Source organism: Monodelphis domestica, chromosome 1 (genome assembly GCF_027887165.1).
Source record: "Monodelphis domestica isolate mMonDom1 chromosome 1, mMonDom1.pri, whole genome shotgun sequence".
In the NCBI taxonomy this organism is placed as follows: Eukaryota; Metazoa; Chordata; class Mammalia; order Didelphimorphia; family Didelphidae; genus Monodelphis; species Monodelphis domestica.
Window position 1 is genome coordinate 285902390 of NC_077227.1, and position 19362 is coordinate 285921751.

The 19362-nt window shown below is 36.0% G+C and overlaps 1 protein-coding gene across 2 annotated transcripts in view; it reads left to right on the top strand.

The window, feature by feature from the left end:
* Window positions 1–19362, top strand: part of FBXO33 (F-box protein 33) — a 47938-nt gene that overhangs the window by 20306 nt on the left and 8270 nt on the right. The window contains exon 2 of one of the 2 annotated variants that reach the window (XM_001379066.5): window positions 17141–17251. The exons of the other annotated variant lie outside the window; for it this stretch is intronic. Coding sequence (XP_001379103.2) covers window positions 17141–17251 — 111 coding nt within the window. The remainder of the gene's footprint in view (window positions 1–17140; window positions 17252–19362) is intronic. 2 annotated transcript variants of the gene reach the window in all.

Consider the following 19362-nt stretch of genomic DNA (forward strand, 5'->3'; position numbering starts at 1 on the left):
CCTCATTTTATATCAGTTAATAGACATGTTTCAATGCTCTGTTCATCACACTTATCATTTCTTACTACATTACATTTATGAACTGCAAGAATTATGTTTAACCATCCTTGGGCTAATGGACATCTGTTTTGCTTGCAATTTTTTACTATCAGCAAATAAGGTATTATAAATATTTTGGTATATAAAATCTAGTAATAGAATATTTGGACCAAAGAATATGGATATTTTGATTACTTTATCTGCATAATTTCAAGTTGTTTTCCAAAATTGTACTAAATAGCTCCACCAACAATGCAGTGGTATTCATACCATTCTACAGCCCCTCCAAATCTGATTTCCTGTCTTTAGTAATTTTGATGAGTTTTTTATTTTAATTTTTTCTTATTAATGATCTTGAGGTTCTTTCACATGTTTATGTGAAAAAGAGAACTTTTGAGAACTGTTCATATCTTTTGACCATTTTTGGAAAATGGCTTTTAAGTTGTTTTTGGTATGTGCACTTGAGTGAGTTATGTGTATTGTGAATCTATTAGATACACTCTTGTCATCTTATTACTCATGTTATGCCCTCTAACTATAGATGTCCCCTGATACTTGGTCTGGAGCCCTCTTAAATTCTCTTTCTACGTTTTCTCACTTGGTAAAGTCATCAGCTCTCATAGGTTCAATTATCATCTCTGTAGATGGTTCCCAGATCTATTTATCCAGGTCTATTTTTTTTTAAAACCCTTACCTTCCGTCTTGGAGTCAATACTGTATATTGGCTAGGCAATAGGGGTCAAGTGACTTGCCCAGGGTCACAAAGCTGGGAAGTGGCCAGATTTGAACCTAGGACCTCCTGTCTCTAGGTCTGGCTCTCAATCCACTGAGCTACCCAGCTCTGCCCCCTTCAGGTCTATTTTTTCATCTCCAATCCCACATCACGAACAGCTCATCATTTAGGTGGCATAGTGGACAGAGCACCAGATTTGGAGTTAGGAATGTCAGCTGTTGCTTTTCTTCTTTAATAAATCTATTGTTTGGACTTGCAAATAATGTCTTCCCCTATATTTATAATTTGTTAAACTCTATTTCTTAATTCTTCCTTTTGGTCATCAGTCAAATATATTTTAAATATGTGATATGTACAAGATTGTTAGGCATTGGTAGTGGACAGCCAGCCAGATTAGGAGTCAGGAAAATCTGAGTTTCAGTACTATCTCTCATTCATAGTGACTGCATAACCCCTGGCAAGTCTACTCTACCTCAGTGCAAGCTCTCTCACATGATTAATTGCAGAGCAGTTTCCAGGTCTGAACTGGTAGAGAATATTTTTCTATGCTAATGAAATTACAAATTGCATAAAGAAAATTTGAAAGAAGTGCCTAGCACTGTGCTAAGCACTCTAAGAGAAAACTAAAAAAGGAAAACCATCTATTCCTTCAAGTAGCTTGTATTTAACTAAGGGAAGCAATTTAAGTAATTAAAAGTTTGGGTAAGAAAATGCTAACAAGAAGGGCTTCCCATAGGAGATGGCATCTGAGCTATTCTTTGAAGAAAGTTAAGGATTTCTAGATGGAGAGGTAATAAAAAATGGACAAGCTGGGTAAAGACTGAAATGCTGAATTTATGAAGAGGAATAATATCAAACAAGTCCAGATTGCTCTCTCATCTCTTCACTCCCAAATCTAATGACATTTTTTTCAATCCTCAATCTTCTTTACCTCTCTGTAGTCTTTTACATTGTTTGTTAACCCTCTTCTCCTTAAATACTCTCTCACTTCTAGGTTTTGGGGGTTCTATTTTTCTCTTACTATTTGACTACTACTCCTCAATCTCCTTTGGTGGACCTTCATCCTACTAACCATGGATGTCCCACAAGATTCTGGACTGCGACCTCTTCTTCTGTAATACTGTTTTTTAAAACATTTAATAAATGTATTTTAAAAATTAAAGTTCAATTTTGTTGCCATTTCCGGATTCTCTCTGTCCCTTCTCCCTCTCTTACACACATTGAGAAAGCAAGAAAAATAAAACTCATTGCAAGAAAGAATTCCTGCATTAATTATGTGCAAAGGAAAGAAAAAATAGCTTTAATTTGTATTTTGAGTCCATTAGTAGATTTGGTTAGTCATTGTGTTGATCAGAATTACTAAGTCAAAGTTCATTATCTTTACAATATTGTTATTGTGTAAATTGTTCTCCTGCCTGTGCTCACTTCACTTTGCATCAGTTCATATAAATCTTAACATGTTCTTTTGAAATCATCCCCTTTATCATTTATTATGGTACCAATAGAGTTTTCCTCAATGCTTTCTAATTTTTGACCACTACAAAAAGAGATGCTGTAGAACTTAAAAAAAAAAAGTCCTTTTCCTCTTTCTTTGACTTTTTTATAGATATAGTATCAGTATTACTGGGTCCAAAATTATACAGTTTAATAACTTTTTGGGTGTAGTTCCAAATTGTTTTTCAGAATGGTACATTACTGTACCTGATTTCCTACATCCTGTCTACAGCATTTGTCATTTTCCTTGTCATCTTAGCCAATTGGCACCTCAGAGTTATTGATTAATTTGCATTTCTCTGATTATTAGTGATTTAGGGCATTTTTTGGCATGTCTATTGATAATTTGGATTTGTATTATGCCTCTGAAAACTACCCCTTTATAACACTTGACCATTTATTAATTAGAGAATGAGATTCAGTTCCCTACACACACACACACACACACACACACACACACACACACACACACACACACACACACACTTTTTATAAAAACCCTTAACCTTCCATCTTAGAATCAATACTGTGTATTGCTTCCAAGGCAGAAGAGTGGTAAGGGCTAGGCAATAGAGTTAAGTCACATAGCTGGGAAGTGTCTGAGGCCACATTTGAACCCAGGACCTCCCATCTCTGGGCCTGACTCAATCCACTGAGCCACCCAGCTGCCCCCTCCCTATATATTTTTAAAATGAGACCTTAAAGAGAAATCAATACAAAGAAATTTTCCCCAGCATTGATTTTGTTTGCACAAAATCTTAATTTTATCAAATCAAAATTATCCATTTTATCACCTCTTGTTTGATCATGATCATGAACTTATCCCAATCTGATAGGTAAATTTTTTTCATGTTCTGGTAATTTGCTTATTCTGTTATAATACACATATAAATCATGTACCTATTTAGAACTTATTATTTTGGTATGTGGTTGTGAGGTGTTCTCTACTACATTTTTGCCAGACTACTTTTAGTTTTTCCAATAGTTTTTGTTGAATGAATTGAATAGCTGAGATCTTTGGGTTTATTAAATACTAGGTTACTCTGCTCATTTGTATATATTGTGTATATCTAGTATATGTTGTGTGCCTTATTTGTGCCACTGGTCAGCCTCTATAATTCTTTTCCATACCAAATTGTTTTGATAGTTACATCTTTGTAATAAGAGTTTGAGATCTATTACTGCTAAGCCCCCTTCCCAATTTTTTTCATTGGCTCCCTTGGTATTCTTTGCATTTTGTTTCTCCAGATTGGTTCTGTTATTTGTATTTATAGATCTATAAAGTAATTTCTTTGGTACCAAGGTATGGTACTGAATAAGTAAATTTAAGTATTATTGTCATTTTTATTATATTGGCTTTTCCTACCCATGAGTAATATTTCTCTAGTTATTTGGATCTGTCTTTATTTGTATGCGTAGTGTTTTGTTATTGTGTTCATGTAGTTCGTGTGTGTGTGTGTGTGTGTGTGTGTGTGTGTGTGTGTGTGTGTGTGTGTGTGTTAGCAGGTAGAATCCCAAGCATTTTATATTGTCTTTTTTTTTAAAAAAATCTCCCCCACATTATTTTTAGAGTATTTTTCCATGGTTACATGATTCTTGTTCTCTCCCTTTCCCTTCCCCAAGCTCACAGGCAATTCCACTGACATATATATGTCTTATTACTCAAAATCCATTTCTATATTGTTCGTATTTGTAATGAGTAATCTTTTAAAAACCACAACCCCAAATCATATACCAAGTGATAAATCATGTTTTTTCTTCTGTTTCTACTCTCATAGTTCTTTCTCTAGATGTGGATAACATTCTTTTTCATAAGTTCCACAGGATTGTTCTTGATCATTGAATTGCTATTAGTAGTATAATATATTATATTTGATCATTCCACAAAGTTTCACTTTCAGTGTACGATGTTCTGTTTGTTGGCTCTGCTCATTTCACTCTGCATCAGTTAATGGAGATCTTTCCAGTTCATATAGAAATCCTTCATTCCTTCCATTCAACCTATCATTCCTTACAGCACAATGGTATTCCATCACTATCAGATACCACAATTTTTTCAGCCATTTTCCAATCGAGGGACACCCTCCCTATTTTCCAGTTTTTTTGCCACAAAAAATGCAGCTATAAATATTTTCATACAAACATTTTTTTAAATCTCTTTGGGCTACAAACCCAATAGTGGTATAGCTGGATCAAAGGGCATGCAATCTTTTAAAACCCTATGGGTATAATTCCAAATTGCCTTCCAGAATGGTTGAATCTATTCACAACTCCACCAGCAATACATTAATGTTCCGATTTTGCCCCATCCCCTCCCAACATTCATTACTTTCCTTTGCTGTCATGTTGGCCAATCTGCTAGGTGTGAGGTAGTACCTCAGAGTTGTTTTGATTTGCATTTCTCTAATCAGGAAGGATTTAGAACACTGCTTGATTTCTTGTAAATTTGACTTACTTCCTTATATATTTTGGAAATTAGACCTTTGTCAGAGAATTTTGTTATAAAAGTTTTTCCCCCAATTTGTTCCTTCCCTTCTAGTTTTGGTTGCATTGATTTAATTTATTAAAAAAAACCTTTTTAATTTAACATAATCAAAATTATTTATTTTATATCTTGTAATATTCTCTTTCTCGTGCTTGATCTTGAATTCCTTCCTTTCCCATAGATCTGACAGGCATACTATTTTATGTTCACTGAATTTGTTTGATTTCACTCTTTATATTTGTCATTTACCCAGTTTGAATTTGTTGGCATAGGGTGTGAGATGTTCAATTTCCCACCAGTTTTTGTCAAATAGTGAGTTCTTGTTCCAAAAACTGGGATCTTCGGGTTTATCCACTGCTATCTTGCTGAGGTCATTTACCCCATGTCTATTACATTGATCCACCCTTCTGTCTCTTAGTCAGTATCATATTGTTTTGATGACCACTGCTTTTTAGTATAGTTTAAGATCTGGTACTGCTAGGCCACCATCCTTCACTTTTTTTATTAATTCCTTTGTTATTCTTGATCTTTTGTTTTTCCTGATGAATTTTGTTATACTTTTTTTCCTAATTTTATGGGGGAAAGTTTTTTGGTAATTTGATAGGTATGTACCGAATAAGTAAATTACTTAAGTAGAATTGTAATTTTTATTGTATTAGCTTGTCCTACCCATGAGCAATTAATGTTTTCCCAGTTGGTTATGTAGTAAGGGATTTCTAGCAGGGCATAACAAGACAAACTGACAGCATGAGACCCTGCAGACCAACATTCCACTCAGAACTTCCAGGACTGGGCCTGGACCCAGAGGGAGTTGGTGAACTCTGGATGAGTGAGGCTGCTTTCCTCTACCAGTCAAGACAGCCCAGGGGTGCTATCTGGTTATTTCTGGGTTGGACCCAGAGAGCCAGTGGTCCCTTTTCCTTTGGGCTTCCTTGTTTCCTTCCTGACTTTGCTGCTACTGGAGCTGGTGCTACTGCTCTGGAGAAGATTTCATCTGATATCTTTACTGGGATTTGCTGTTCTGATCAAAGAAGACTCCTGTGTTGTGAGATTTCTTTGGGCCCCTTTGTCCTTGCCTTTACCAATCCTTCCTTAACTTGAATTAGTTAGTTTAGTATAATTATAGAGAGTAGAGGATTTTAATATCTGGGTGGAGTTAGAAGTAAGTTACTCCCCGATTCCCTTTCCTTTCCTTTCTCCCTTTAGTTAAATAAACTTTTATATTTATATATAGTTTGAATCCTTCCTTTAACCCTCCACATAACAAAGATCTGGTTTTATTTGTGTGAAAAGTGTCTTGTAGTTGTGTTCATATAATTCCCGAGTTTATCTTGGCAGATAAATTCCAAAATATTTTATATTGTCTAAAGTGATTTTTAAATGGATTTCTCTTTCTAACTCTTGCTGCTGTTTTGTTGGAAATGTATAGAAATTCTTATGATTTATGTGGTTTTGTTAATTATTTCCACTAGCTTTTTAGTTGATTTTTCTAAGATTCTCTAGAACTATCTGCACATCTGTGTAAGAGTGATAATTTAGTTTTCTCGCTCTTCAATTTCTTTTTCTTCTTTGATTGCTACTGCTAGCATTTCTAGTACAATAATAAATAATAGTGATGATAATGGGCATCCTTGCTTCTTACTAGATCTTACTAGAAAGGCTCCTAACTTATCCACATTGCAAATGATACTTGCTGATGGTTTTAAATATATACTGCTTATTATTCTGAGGAATGGCTCTTCTATTCCTATACTTTCTAGTGTTTTCAATAGGAATGGGTGTTGTATTTTGTGTAATATTTATAGGGAAAATGGGTGGGGTTGAAGAACAGGGGATACTGAAGGTTTTATAACAGGGAATGGAGGAGTTGAAGGGAGAGAGGGAATATGGCTGCCGGTGAGGTAAAAGGAGTAAGATATGCCCCCTGCCGAGAGGCTATTTTTGAAAAATGGGGTTCCCTAGAAATGGGCCACTTATGATAGCCCGAGGGGATGTCTTCTCTATAGAATGATGTTGCAAATATCCCAGAGCAGGTAATCACGGACCTTCCTGAGGGACAAGCCCCCCCCCCCCCCCCCAGACTTAGTCACCCAGCAGTCCAATAAGGACAGTTTATAGTTGAATGGCTGTCCTGAGGTTCAACTCTTCTATATCCCCTGAAATGTTAATCCTCTTATCTGATTGCAATATTCAAATAAAGATGAATTTTAATAATAAGTTTGGATTTAGGGAGGTATCAGGGAAGAGGGATTCCCTAGTTGAGGTTTGAGTCTCTCAGCTTTTGAGCTAAGGCCAGGCCTCACAGGCTAGTGGAGGGTTTCTGTTATTCCTGTCTATGCTAATCTGTGCTAGTTTTCTTAAGTTCAAAGTCTTAGCAAGAGGAAGAAAAGTTCTGACTTTCAGAGCTAGTGGGCCTGTCTCTTTGAGCTAATGCCCCTAAAATCGGGCCTTACAGTCCAAACTACTTCCCTTAAGTCCTTTTGTCTGATGAACACATTCACAGGAATCCAGGTAGAGCAGACAGTTGGGAAATTCAGGAATAGAGCCACTTCTATCCAGAGACAGGGAAAAGGGCTTCTTCCAATTCCAGGACCCAGAAGGAAGTGCTTGACACAAGACCAACTGCCACTTCCAGTTGCCCCTTCCCCCCACCAACTGTCAGTCTTGTCAATATCTTCTCTCTAACACTCCAAATGCTGTTGGTTCCAACTCAGTGGCAGAAAGTCCAGAACTTGCTTTAGTTTTCTTTTCCACAATTGTCAAAGGCTTTTTCTGCATCTATTGAGATAAATGCAATTTCTTTTCATTTGCTTATTGATAGGATCAATTATGTGGATGGTTTCCTAATGTTAAACTAGCCATGCATTCCTGGTATAAATCCCACCTGGTCATAGTGAATAATCCTTGTGATAAACTTGCTGTAGTCGCTTTGTGAGTATTTTAAGATTTTTGTATGTGTTCATTAAGGGAATTGGTCTGTAGTTTTCTTTCTGTTTTTGGTCTGCCTGATTTGGGAATCAGTACCATATTTGTGTCAAAAAGTTTGGTAAAACTCCCTTCTTTGCTTATTTTGTCAAAAAGTTTATGTAGTATTAGGTAGTATCAAGTTGTTTAAATGTTTGCTAGGATTCACTTGCGAATCTATATGGCCCTGGGGATTTTCTATTAGGGAGTCTGATGATTGTTCATTCAATTTCTTTTTCTGAGATGGGATTATTTAAATAGTCTTATTTCCTCTTGTTATTTGAGACAATTTATATTTTGTAAATATTTGCCCATTTCACCTATAATTATTAATAATGATTAAGTAATAATTATCTTAATTTCCTCTTCATTAGGGGTGAGTGCCCTTTTTGATACATAAATTTGATTCTCTTTTTAAATTAGATTTATCAGTCCTTTATTTTATTTGTTTTTTCCAAAGTATCAGCTCCTAGTCTTATTAGTTCAGTAGTTCTTTTACTTTCAACTTTCTTAATTTCTTGGTTTTTATGATTTTCAATTTAGTTTTTATCTAGAGATTTTTAATTTGTTCTCTTTCTAATTTTTTAAGTTGCAGGCCCAATTTATTGATCTCTCCTCCCTCTTTGTTTTGTTGATATAGTTCCATGATAGTGAACCTATGTCATGCATGGGCAAAGATGGCAGAGACCTCGCCGAGGGCATGTGTAGACCCCTGGCTTGGCCAACTGGGAGGCTGGCCCTACCCCCAAACTCAGGGGATGGGGCATTCTGAGCCCAGCTGAGCTTGGTTCAGCCCCAGGTATGGCAGCACCCCTTGAACCTTCCCCTATCTCCCAGCCAAATGGGGGTGAAAGCCATGCCTCCTTGGCCCTTCCCAAACACAAGGGAAGGGTATGAGGCACTGGATCCTATTGAGGGGTGGGAGGGGCACTGCTTGCAATGGGGTCAGGGTATAAGGGCAGTGGGGGACAGGCACTGGCACATAGTCTGGGGGTGGACATGGCATGGGGTCCTTAAAAAGTCACTTTCCCCATCACTGATATAGGCATTCAGGGACATAAATTTTCCTGAGTACTGATTTGACTGTATTCCATAGATTTTGATATGTTGTCTCCTCATTATCATTTTCTTCAGTGAATTATTTCTATGATTCGTTCTTTGACCCACCTGTTTTGAAAAATTAGATTATTTTGTTTCTAATTAATTTAAAATTTACCTCTCCATGGACCCATATTAATTATAATTTTTATTTCATTATGATCTTTAAACGTTGCCTTTATTATTTCTGCTTTTCTGCATTTGTTTGCAATCTTTTTATGCCCTAGTACATGGTTGATCATTGTATACATACCATGTGCTGCTGAAAAGAAGGTATATTCTTTTTGATCCCTATTCAGTTTTTTCCAGATATTTATTAATGCTGATTTTTCTAACATTTCATTCACTTCCCTAACTTATTTATTTCATCTAGTTCTAATAGGGGAAGATTGAAGTCCCCTACTACTATGGTTTTACTATCTGTTTCCACCTTAAGCTCCTTTAATTTCCCCTTTAAAAATCTAGATGCTATACCATTTGGTGCATAACTGTTTAGTATTGATATTACTTCATTGTTTATAATACCTTTTAGCAAGATGCAATTTCCTTATCTCTTTTAATCAGATCAATTTTTACTATAGCTTTGTCTGATATCATGATTGCACTATAGATGACGCATAATAAATTCTGCTCCAGTCTTTTACCATTAATCAGTGTGTGTCATCCTGCCTCATGTGTTTCTTGTAAATAGCATATGGTAGGATTCTGGTTTTTAATCCACTCTGTTATCAGCTTCCTTTTATGGGTGAGTTCATCCCATTTACATTAATAGTTATGATTACTGTGTATTTCACTCCATCTTATTTTTGCCTTTTGATCCTGCTGTATTCCCTTTCCTCCTCACCAGTGTTTTGCTTGTTATTACCACCCTACTTCCTCATCCTTCCAGTTACCTCCCCCTTCCCTTGTCTTATTCCCCTCTACTTCTCTGTAAAATAAGATAGACTTCTATAACCCAGTGAGTATATTTGTTTGTCCCTCCCTGAGCCAATTTTGATGAGAGTAAAGTTTAAGCATTGCCTGTCACCACCCTCATCCTCCCCTCCCTGTAATGTTTTTTCACACCTCTTTGTTATATAATTTGCTCCATTCTCTCTCTCCCTTCCCTTTTCTCTCAGTGCAGTCCTTTTCTAACCCTTGAGAGTTTTTTACACCTCATATATATCATAATCTACTTACTTCCTACCCTCTTATTAAGTATATTCCTCCTATCTGCTCTATAATGTTCTACCAACTACCCTAAACTAAGAACTATGTCCTAGCTACAGACCCACTGGGACTCCTGGCTTCACTCTGGGCCCACACAGATCAGGCTGCTTCAGCACAGACTGCCCTGGGCTAGAATTCCAGACTTCACTACAAGTTTAGAATTTCAAGGGGTGTGGGGGTTGGTTGGTCCTCCGGGTGTCAGGATCTGGATGTTGTTTTGGGCTTAGGTTCAGAATGTGGCACAGCTGAATGTGGGGTTGGAAGATGGGGTTGCTCTTCACTGCTTGCTGTCGCCTCCTGCTTCTTTGCTCCTCTCTCACCCCAGTGCCCCATATGTTTTCTACCTACCTTTTGGGTTTTTCTTTTCTTCAAAGTTGTTTCACTCTCTCTCCTTGTAACATTCTTTCACTCCTGTAATTGTTTTGTGGCGATATTTTAATCTTGGTCAGAAAGGGTTCTCAGGGTGACTTTGAGCTTCTCTGTTCTACTCCACCACCTTGGATCTACCCCCCGGGACTCTCCTATACTGTCTTTGGTTATTTGAAAAGGAATTTCTCTTTCAATCTCCTGCTGAGTTTTATTGATAATATATGGAAATACCAATGATTTCTGTGAGTTTATTTTATTTACCACCACTTTGCTAAAGTTAACTATTTCAGTTAGTTGCTTTTTTAACCCTTACCTTCTGTCTAAGAATTTATACTAGGTATGGTTCCAAGGTAGAAGAGTGGTATGGGGTAGGCAATTGCCAATTGACTTGCCCAGGCACACCTAGGAGGTATCTGAGGTCATATTTGAATTCAGGTCCTCCCAACTCCAGACCTGGTACTTTATCTTTATCCATTGTGCTGCCTATCTCCATTATAGATGGTGCTTTTTTTTGGTTTGGGGTAGATACTGTATGTCATTTAGAATCAGTATTGTGTATTGGCTCTAAGGCAGAAGAGAACAGTAAGGACTATGCAGTGGGAATTAAGTGACTTGCCTAGGGTCACACAGGTAGGAAGTGTGTGAGGTCAGATTTGAATCTAGGACTGGCTCTCTACCCACTGAACCACCTAGCTACCCCCTACTACATATTGGTTTAAGTAAAGCTCCATTTATTCCTACACTTTCTGGTGTTTTTAACAGAAATAGGTGCTGTAGCAAACATTTTTTCTTTATCTATTTAAATCCTTTTGGTTGAAGGAGTTGTTAGTAACATGGTAAATTCTGCTTGTTATGTTCCTAGTATTGAACTTGCCCCACATTGTTGATATATGTATGACTCTTTAAATTGATCATAGGGTATGATATTTATGATACATTTTTGCATCAATAGTCAGTTTTTTCCCCCTCTGTTCTGATACACTCATTTAGGTATTGAAATCTTATTTGTGTCATAGAAGGAATTTAATAGGAATCCTTCTGGTCCTGGAGCTTTTTTTTAGGAGTTCATTTATTCGGTAGCCCTCCCCCCCAACATAGGATTACTTTTAAATATTCTATTTCCTGTTCTGTTATATTGGACAATTTATATTTTGTTAATATTCATCCTTTTCTTAGTTTTATTGAGCTCCTGTTAATTGTTTTCCTTCATTGGTTGTACACTCATTTTAAAGTTTTTGATTTGTTGGTTTTCCAATTGTTTTATTGTTGCATACCCAATTTGTTGATCTATTCTTTCTTTTATTGATTGAAAGAGTTTTAAGATATAAAATTTCCCCTAAATATTACTTTGGCCACATTCCACAAATTTTTATATGTTGCCTCATTGTTATTAATTAAATTATTGACTTTCTATAATTTGTTTAACTCGCACATTTTTATTGGTGAGGTCATTCATTTGCATTTAGTTATAACTAATGGTATTTCCTTCCATCCTATTCTCTAATACTTATATTACCTCTCCTTTTAACCTCTATCCCTTCTTTAAAAATCTTTTTTGTTTCTGATTAATACTTCTCTTAATCTGTTGTTCACTTATTCATTTGTGTTGTTTACCATTTCCTTTTCCAGTGGATTAAGACAAAACTGGTAAAGTGACTTTCTCAGGATCACACAGCTAGTAAATATCTGGGGTCACATTTGAATCTAGGTCTTCCAGCATTCTATCCACTGAGCCACCTAACTGCCTCCTTTATTTTCCTCTTTCAACTTAATTCCTTTTTTTCTCCTGTTTTCCTAGTGAGTAAGATGTATATTCCATTCCCCATCTTTCTTCTTTCTTCCCCACTTTTCCCAGTTAATTCTTCTTTCAGAACTACACTCAGACTCCCTCTCTAATTAAACTCCCTGACAATGATAAAGTGAAATATAGCCCTTTATAACAATGTAAACAGTTTAACCTTGTTCAGTCCTTTATGGTGTCTCATTCATGTTTACCTTTTTTTTTGCTTTTATTGACTCCTGTATTAAATTTTCTGCTCAGCCCTGATCTCTTCACCAGTAATGCATGGAAGTTTTCTGTTTCATTTGAGTCTTTTCTCTACTGCAAAATTATTCTCAGTTTTGCTAGGTAGGTTATTCTTGGTTTTTAGCATAGTATCCTTTACTTCTATAACATCATATTCCAGGTTCTCTGTTCCTTTATACTGGTGGCAGTTAAATCATGTGTGATGTTGATTATGACTCTTTTCTTTTTGGCTGTTTACAATATTTTCTCTTTGACCTGGAAGCTCTGGATTTTGGCTATAATGTACCTGGGAGTTTTCATTTTGGAGTTTCTTTCAGGACTCTGGTTCTAAGATATGGGCATGTTTTATGATGATGCCTCAGTTATTTTTTTTGTTTGTGGCTTTCAGGTAGTCTGGTGATTTTTTTTTTAACCCATACCTTCCATCTTGGAATTAATATTGATTCCAAAACAGAAGAACATTAAGGGCTGGGCAACTGGAGTTCCAGGGTCCCACAGCTAGGAAGGCCAGATTTGAACCAAGGCTTGGCTTTTAATCTACTAAGCCCCACCTAGCTGTCCCTTGGTGATTTTTAAATTATCTCTCCTCATAATATTTTCCAGGCCAGTTTTTCCCCCTTATTAGATATTTCACATTTTCTTCTGTCCCCCCCCCCCCCCAGTCTTTTGTCTTTGTTTTTATTATTTCTTGATTTTCATGGAGTCATTAGTTTTAGTATTACCCATTCTAATTTTTAAAGAGTTGTTTTCTTCACTAAAGGTTTTATAACTTTTCTAAACTGTTAATTCTCTTAATATCTGCCTACTTCTTGTTTCTTTTCCCATACTTTTCCTCTACAACTCTTTTTCAAAATAATTTTTCAGCCCCTTTAACTCTTGCTTTTTCTCTTCTAGGAATTCTTGTTTAACTTAGGTACATTTGCATTTTTTCTTTGAAACTTAGTTTATAGATATTTTCAAGTCATTTTTTGGCTTGAACTTCTTTGTCACTAGAATAGTTCTTTATATTATCAGGTGCCTTTTTTTGTTTTCATGTTCTCCCAGCATATTTCTTGACTTCTACCCATGTTAATGCTAGACTTTGCACACTTCTAGAAGGGATGGATCAATAAAGCCTGAGTTTTCAGTTCTGGGTGTGGCCCTTCAAGTTTTCAGGGCTTTCAAAATGGTATTCTCCAGAAAGAAGGTTTATTAACTAGCCTCTTGGTCTATTCTGCAAGTCCCTGGTCCAAATTTTAGCCTCTCAACTTGTTTTTGGTTGAGAATTTCAGCAGTAACTTAACTGCTGTTGATCTGCTTCTTGGAGTCAGTACTGTGTATTGGTTCCAAGGCAGAAGAGCAGTAAGGGCTAGGCAATGGGGGTCAAGTGACTTGCCCAGGGTCACACAGCTAGGAAGTGGCTGAGGCCAGATTTGAACCTAGGACCTCCCACCTCTAGGCCTGGTTCTCAATCCACTGAGCTACCCAGTTGCCCCCTATTTGTCTTTGCAGGTGCAGAGCATTTGAATTACCAGTTCACCTTGCTCTTTGGTTGTAAAAGAATATTGTGCTCCACTCTGGAGATTAGAGCCACAGCATTATGTTTTGCTTCCTAGAAATTGTATTAAGGTTGATGGCTTCTCTTGCTCTGGATCTGTTATCCAACACTGGGTGGAAGGAGATAGGAACTGTCATATGGCCACTATTCCTGCACCCAGTGTTTGCTATGGGATTCTTGGGATCTCTTTCTGGTGCCCTGTTTTGGTCTTCTCTCAATCCCCGGGTACTAGAATTCTCATTATCATTGGTGCCTGGTACTGTACTCCTGACCCTATCTCCCCACCCCCAAGTTTATGTATACCTCTCTGTCCATCTACAAAGCTACTTTGAACTGGCTAAATGACTCATTGTGACTCATTCTTGATCTTTCCCAGTCATAATTCAGTCTGGAGCATTCTCTAGATCTTTGAGGAGAACTAGCTTCTGTTGCTTCCTCTCACTTCCACTATCTTGGCCCTGTTCCCTCACCTTACTTTTTCACTTGGTGATCTCATCATCTTCCTTGTTTTCAGTTATTATCACTATACTTATGTTTCTCAAATGTACTTATCTAGTCCTAATCTTTCTATTGATCTCCAGTTTTCACATCTCCAGTTGTCTATTGGACATCTCAAATGCAGCATGTCCAAAACTGAACTCATAATCTTCTCTACCTTCCCTACTTTCTCCCACCTTCCAAACTTTATACTTTTATTGTCTAGAACACCACTATCCTCCCAGGCTCATCACCTAGTCTTCATCCTCAGCTCTTCATACCTCTAGCCTCCTATGGTTCATACCCAATCTGTTGCCAAGGCCCGTAAATTTGTACCATCTTTTAAATACGCTATCTTCTTTGCTCTGATACTACCACCACCTTGGTGCAGGTCCTCATCTCCTTATTCTTAGACATTTGCAATAGTCTGCTGGTAGGTCTGCCTGCAGGAGTGATTAAGTCTTATTATATCTTTAACATCCTTCATATACTCTTTGGTTCATTGACATATTTATATTAATAATTAAAGCCTGTTTGCTATTATTAGAATCTTTCAGTTCTGGAAGTTTGTTTTTGTGTTGTTTTTTTTTTCTTTAAATTCCCTAGAAAATCCAAACTAGCATTCTATGTAGAATCCTGAGGTTAGGGTGGGGGATGACTGACTAATAAGCCCATATCAATTGATTGTCAGTGTTAATTGTTTCTTTCTTACCCCTAAAATACCTTGGAAGGTCTATACCATTTTCCTAGCAATTTCGTAGATAAATGGCAATTTGGGTCCCAAAATCCCATTAGAATCCTGAAAGAGGCTGAAAATTAGAAAAATTGAATATCAGCAAGATTTTCAGAGGACCCTTTCTGCCTGCAGAAGACCAGAGAGGCACCATTCCTTCCTGCTTCCTTCACCGTTCTCTTGGCCTGGCTTTCCTGCTGGGCTAGGACAGAAACACCATCCCATACGTTTCTCCTATTGCCTGAACTTAGAGGAAACCATCCTGAGGATAAATCCTAGTGATATTAATAACTCTCCTGAACTCCTTCAAGCAGTGATTAGCAAACTTTAACTTGGTCATACTGTCCCTATTGCAGTGATCTTGAACCTCTGACTGTTATACAAACTCCATTTGACGAATAGAAGGGTAATGTCCCTGAGTCATAGAGTAAGTTGGAAGTAAAGTGTAGAGACTAGAAAGATAGGAAAGGCCAGGTTATGAAGGATTTTGAATGCCAAACAGAATATTTTATATTTTATTCTGAAAGTAATAGGAAGCCACTGGAGGTTTTTGAGTAGGGAGGGTGACATACTTGTGGTTGGCTATCTAAATGGAAGATGGACTAGAGCAGAGAGATAGGAAGCAGGGTGACCAATCAGGAGGCTTTTGCAGTAGTTCAGTTATGGGACAATATCTTCTCGTGTGGAGGTAGAAATGATGAAATTTGGCAATAGATGAGATATTTAGGGTGAATGAGAATAAAGATTTGAAGATAGAATACAACACCCTTATTTTCAAGACTTGACAATAATAAGGAGGTTTAGAAATTGGGGGAGGGAGAAGAAAGGAAGGAAAGTGGGTTTGGTTTAAATTTAATTCAATCTAATTTAAATAAAGGTCACGAATGTTCTTTGTAGCACGTAAAATATTTTGGGCACTCAAAACCTTTGGAAATTGGGGAGAGGTGGGGAAAGGAGCAAGAAATTATAAAAGAAACTAAACAAATATGAACTGGACAGATCTCCCTACATGCCAGTGAACACATAAAATTTAACATTCCTAAACATTTGAAATTATAGCTATTAATAATTACAGCAGGGGAGCAGCTGGGTAGCTCAGTGGATTGAGAGTCAGGCCTAGAGACGGGAGATCCTAGGTTCAAATCTGGCCTCAGACACTTCCCACCTGTGTGGCCCTGGGCAAGTCACTTAACTCCCATTGCCTAGCCCTTACTACTCTTCTGCCTTGGAACCAATACATAGTATTGATTCCAAGACAGACAGTAAGGGTTTATTTAAAAAATAAAATAAAATAATTATAGCAGCTCTTTCTAAACCTTTAAATTTTTATTTTTACTTTTCATAAAGTCATGAACAAATCATCATACTTCATATGTGTGTATAACAATTAGGAATATAACAAGCATTTTTAGGCTGGAAAAAAGCAAAGGGTTATTGTGGGGAAGTTATGGTACTGCACTGACCAATGGAAATTCATATGTCAATACATCTCTTGGTGTTTTGATCATACTTAGTAATTTTGATCATACTTTTTTTCATTCATGATCTCATTATATACTGTTTATGGAGATAAGAATTTAGTCATTTAAAAATATTTTAAAAGAAACAAGCTTTTTTTCATTTTTCTAGATTTTTCCATTATTACACATGGAAAGTAGATTGTTTGAGCATACTCTGGCAATTTGTGAAACTTAAAGTAGGTGAAGCAAAAAACATCTCATTCATTAATCTTTCTAATATCTTATTGGAACAAAATTGGAATTATTTGCAACTGAAATGATAGAACAAGGCAAGGTTGTTATTTTCAATCCCCAAATCTTTTTTATTATTATTTTTATTGTTAGGAAATGAATCTTCTGGACAATTAATTTTTTCCTCTTGTCCTTAAAAAAAAAAAAGAATTGAATTATCTAGATTGTGAAATTTCTGTGTGTAGAGCAATCCAGGTTATATCTATTTTGTTTTTTTCCTCATAGGAACCTCCAGAAGTTTAGTCTTTTTGGAGACATAAGTATTCTGCAACAGCAAGGAAGTTTATCAAATATATACCTCAGCAAGGTGGACCCAGATGGCAAAAAAATTAAGCAGTAAGTTATACAATTTAATTTTAATTCAATATTTATTAAGCACCTACTGTATGTAAAAAATACTGCTGATAGAGAGATTCAAAATTTAGATAAGGTATGATCCTTTGCCCTTATGAAGCTGCCAGCATAATACAAGATATAGGATGTGTCTACCAAAATCACTGTACCAAAAAAGTGCATAAGACAAGTCAGGAAAAAGTCATGTGCTGTCTGAAGTAGGGAAATCATTAAGGAATGGGAACATTTAATGCCATCTCTTCCACAAAATTTACCTAGGGTTGGCCCTTGAAGGACAGATAGAAATTCAGTAATGTGCCGATAGAAATTCAGTAATGTGCCAGCACAATACCTGGCACATAGTAGGTGCTTAATAAATGTTTGCTGACTGATTGAACAAAGAAGGAAGCATTCAAAATAGATATTGGAAATTGTGATCAATGGTATGGAGTCAGGAACGTTCAGTTCATTTATTGGGAATATTAAAATATTCCAGTTAGGCAAGAATATACAGCCTAGAAGGTAAAATAAAACTGAAGAGATAGAGAAAAACTGAAAAGATTGACAATACAGATAGGTGTATTCAGAACTTGAACTATTGTCTTGACCCAAGGAACAATCATTAATTGATGGATGTAAACTTGGAGGAGGATCTCTATTGGCATACCCCTGGCATCGGTATCCCTCAGCATTTTTATCAAATTCTTTAGTGAAATCATAGAAGGTATGTTTGCTAGATTTGCAGATTGCAAAAATCTGGGAGAGATTGAATAACAAAATTACTCAGGCTTACAAAAACAGTTTAGCATGATCAACTGAATAGAATATGATGAAATTTAATGGAGATAAATGCCATTTTATAGTCTTGAGTACCAAAAAATATAGTTTGATCTGATGTTACCAATAAGGTCAATACTTAGGGGAACTAATTTGATGGTTAGGGAAACTTACAAATGCCTTATTCCTATTCTTAAGGTTATCTTTAAGAGGATGGTTTTCATAGGAAATAACAATGGTTACATTTCTAGAGTACTTTAAGCAGTTTCCTCATAACTATCTTCTGAAGTAGGTGATTCCCATTTACCTGTTTTACAGAGAAAGAAATTAAGGATCATAAAGGTTGTATGAATTGTCTAAGATCACACAAACTAATAAGTGTTGGAACTAACAATAAATAAAGATTAATACTCTTTATACACTATGCTGCCTCTCTTCCAACCTCAAAAAACTTCTGTTAAACACTTAGTTCATGCTTGATACTGTTAAGTTCTGGAGAGTATACAAAAATTATTTAAGATGGTCCTGATCTTGTGGAACTTACAGTCTAGTATGCAGTTATAAAGCAGATGGGTCAGATCATTCTCACTTGATTTATTAAGATCTGCATGCATAATCAAATAATTATACACATAAACAGTATCAAACATTGTTATGGTAGACTCTGTAACTGAAATTCTTTGCATAAGTTGGAAATATATTTCTGAGCAGCAAATTGACATGAGCAAAAAAAAAGCTTATTTTTAGGTATAAAAATCTTGATTTTTTAAAAACCTTTTTTTGTTGTTTTATATAGATTACAGAAAGTTTCATTGTATCACAGTTTCACTATATTTAGCTGGTAAAAAATATAAACTGTGAATTTCAAAATTTGGCCATTGAAAGGCTGAAGTTTGTCACTTTTCTACTGTAATAAAGTCAAGGTGAAATAGAACCTGTTGATAATAGTTGTTTAATACATTTAGTCATTATGTTATAACAACTGATTTTTTTTTAGTGTAAAATAATGAATCCATTTAAACATAAGAATTAACCTTGTTTTAATGAGTTAATTTTGTCTTATTATAATGAAAGACTTTCTTAATTTCTTTTTTAGCACTGATATCTTTTTTAATCCTACTTTCACAAATTGAACATTTCCTATCCATTGCAAAAGACTGCGATTTTGTTCTTTAGTAATGCAATTATTTCTGTTCTTCATCTCCTACATCATCAAAGAACACTTTATACCTGACCCATTACTTTTACAACTGTGTATTAGATTGCTTCCCATTTTTTCAGTATACAAAATAGTGATGACTTATCATAAAGGTAGAGAGCAAATAAATGTACCTTGT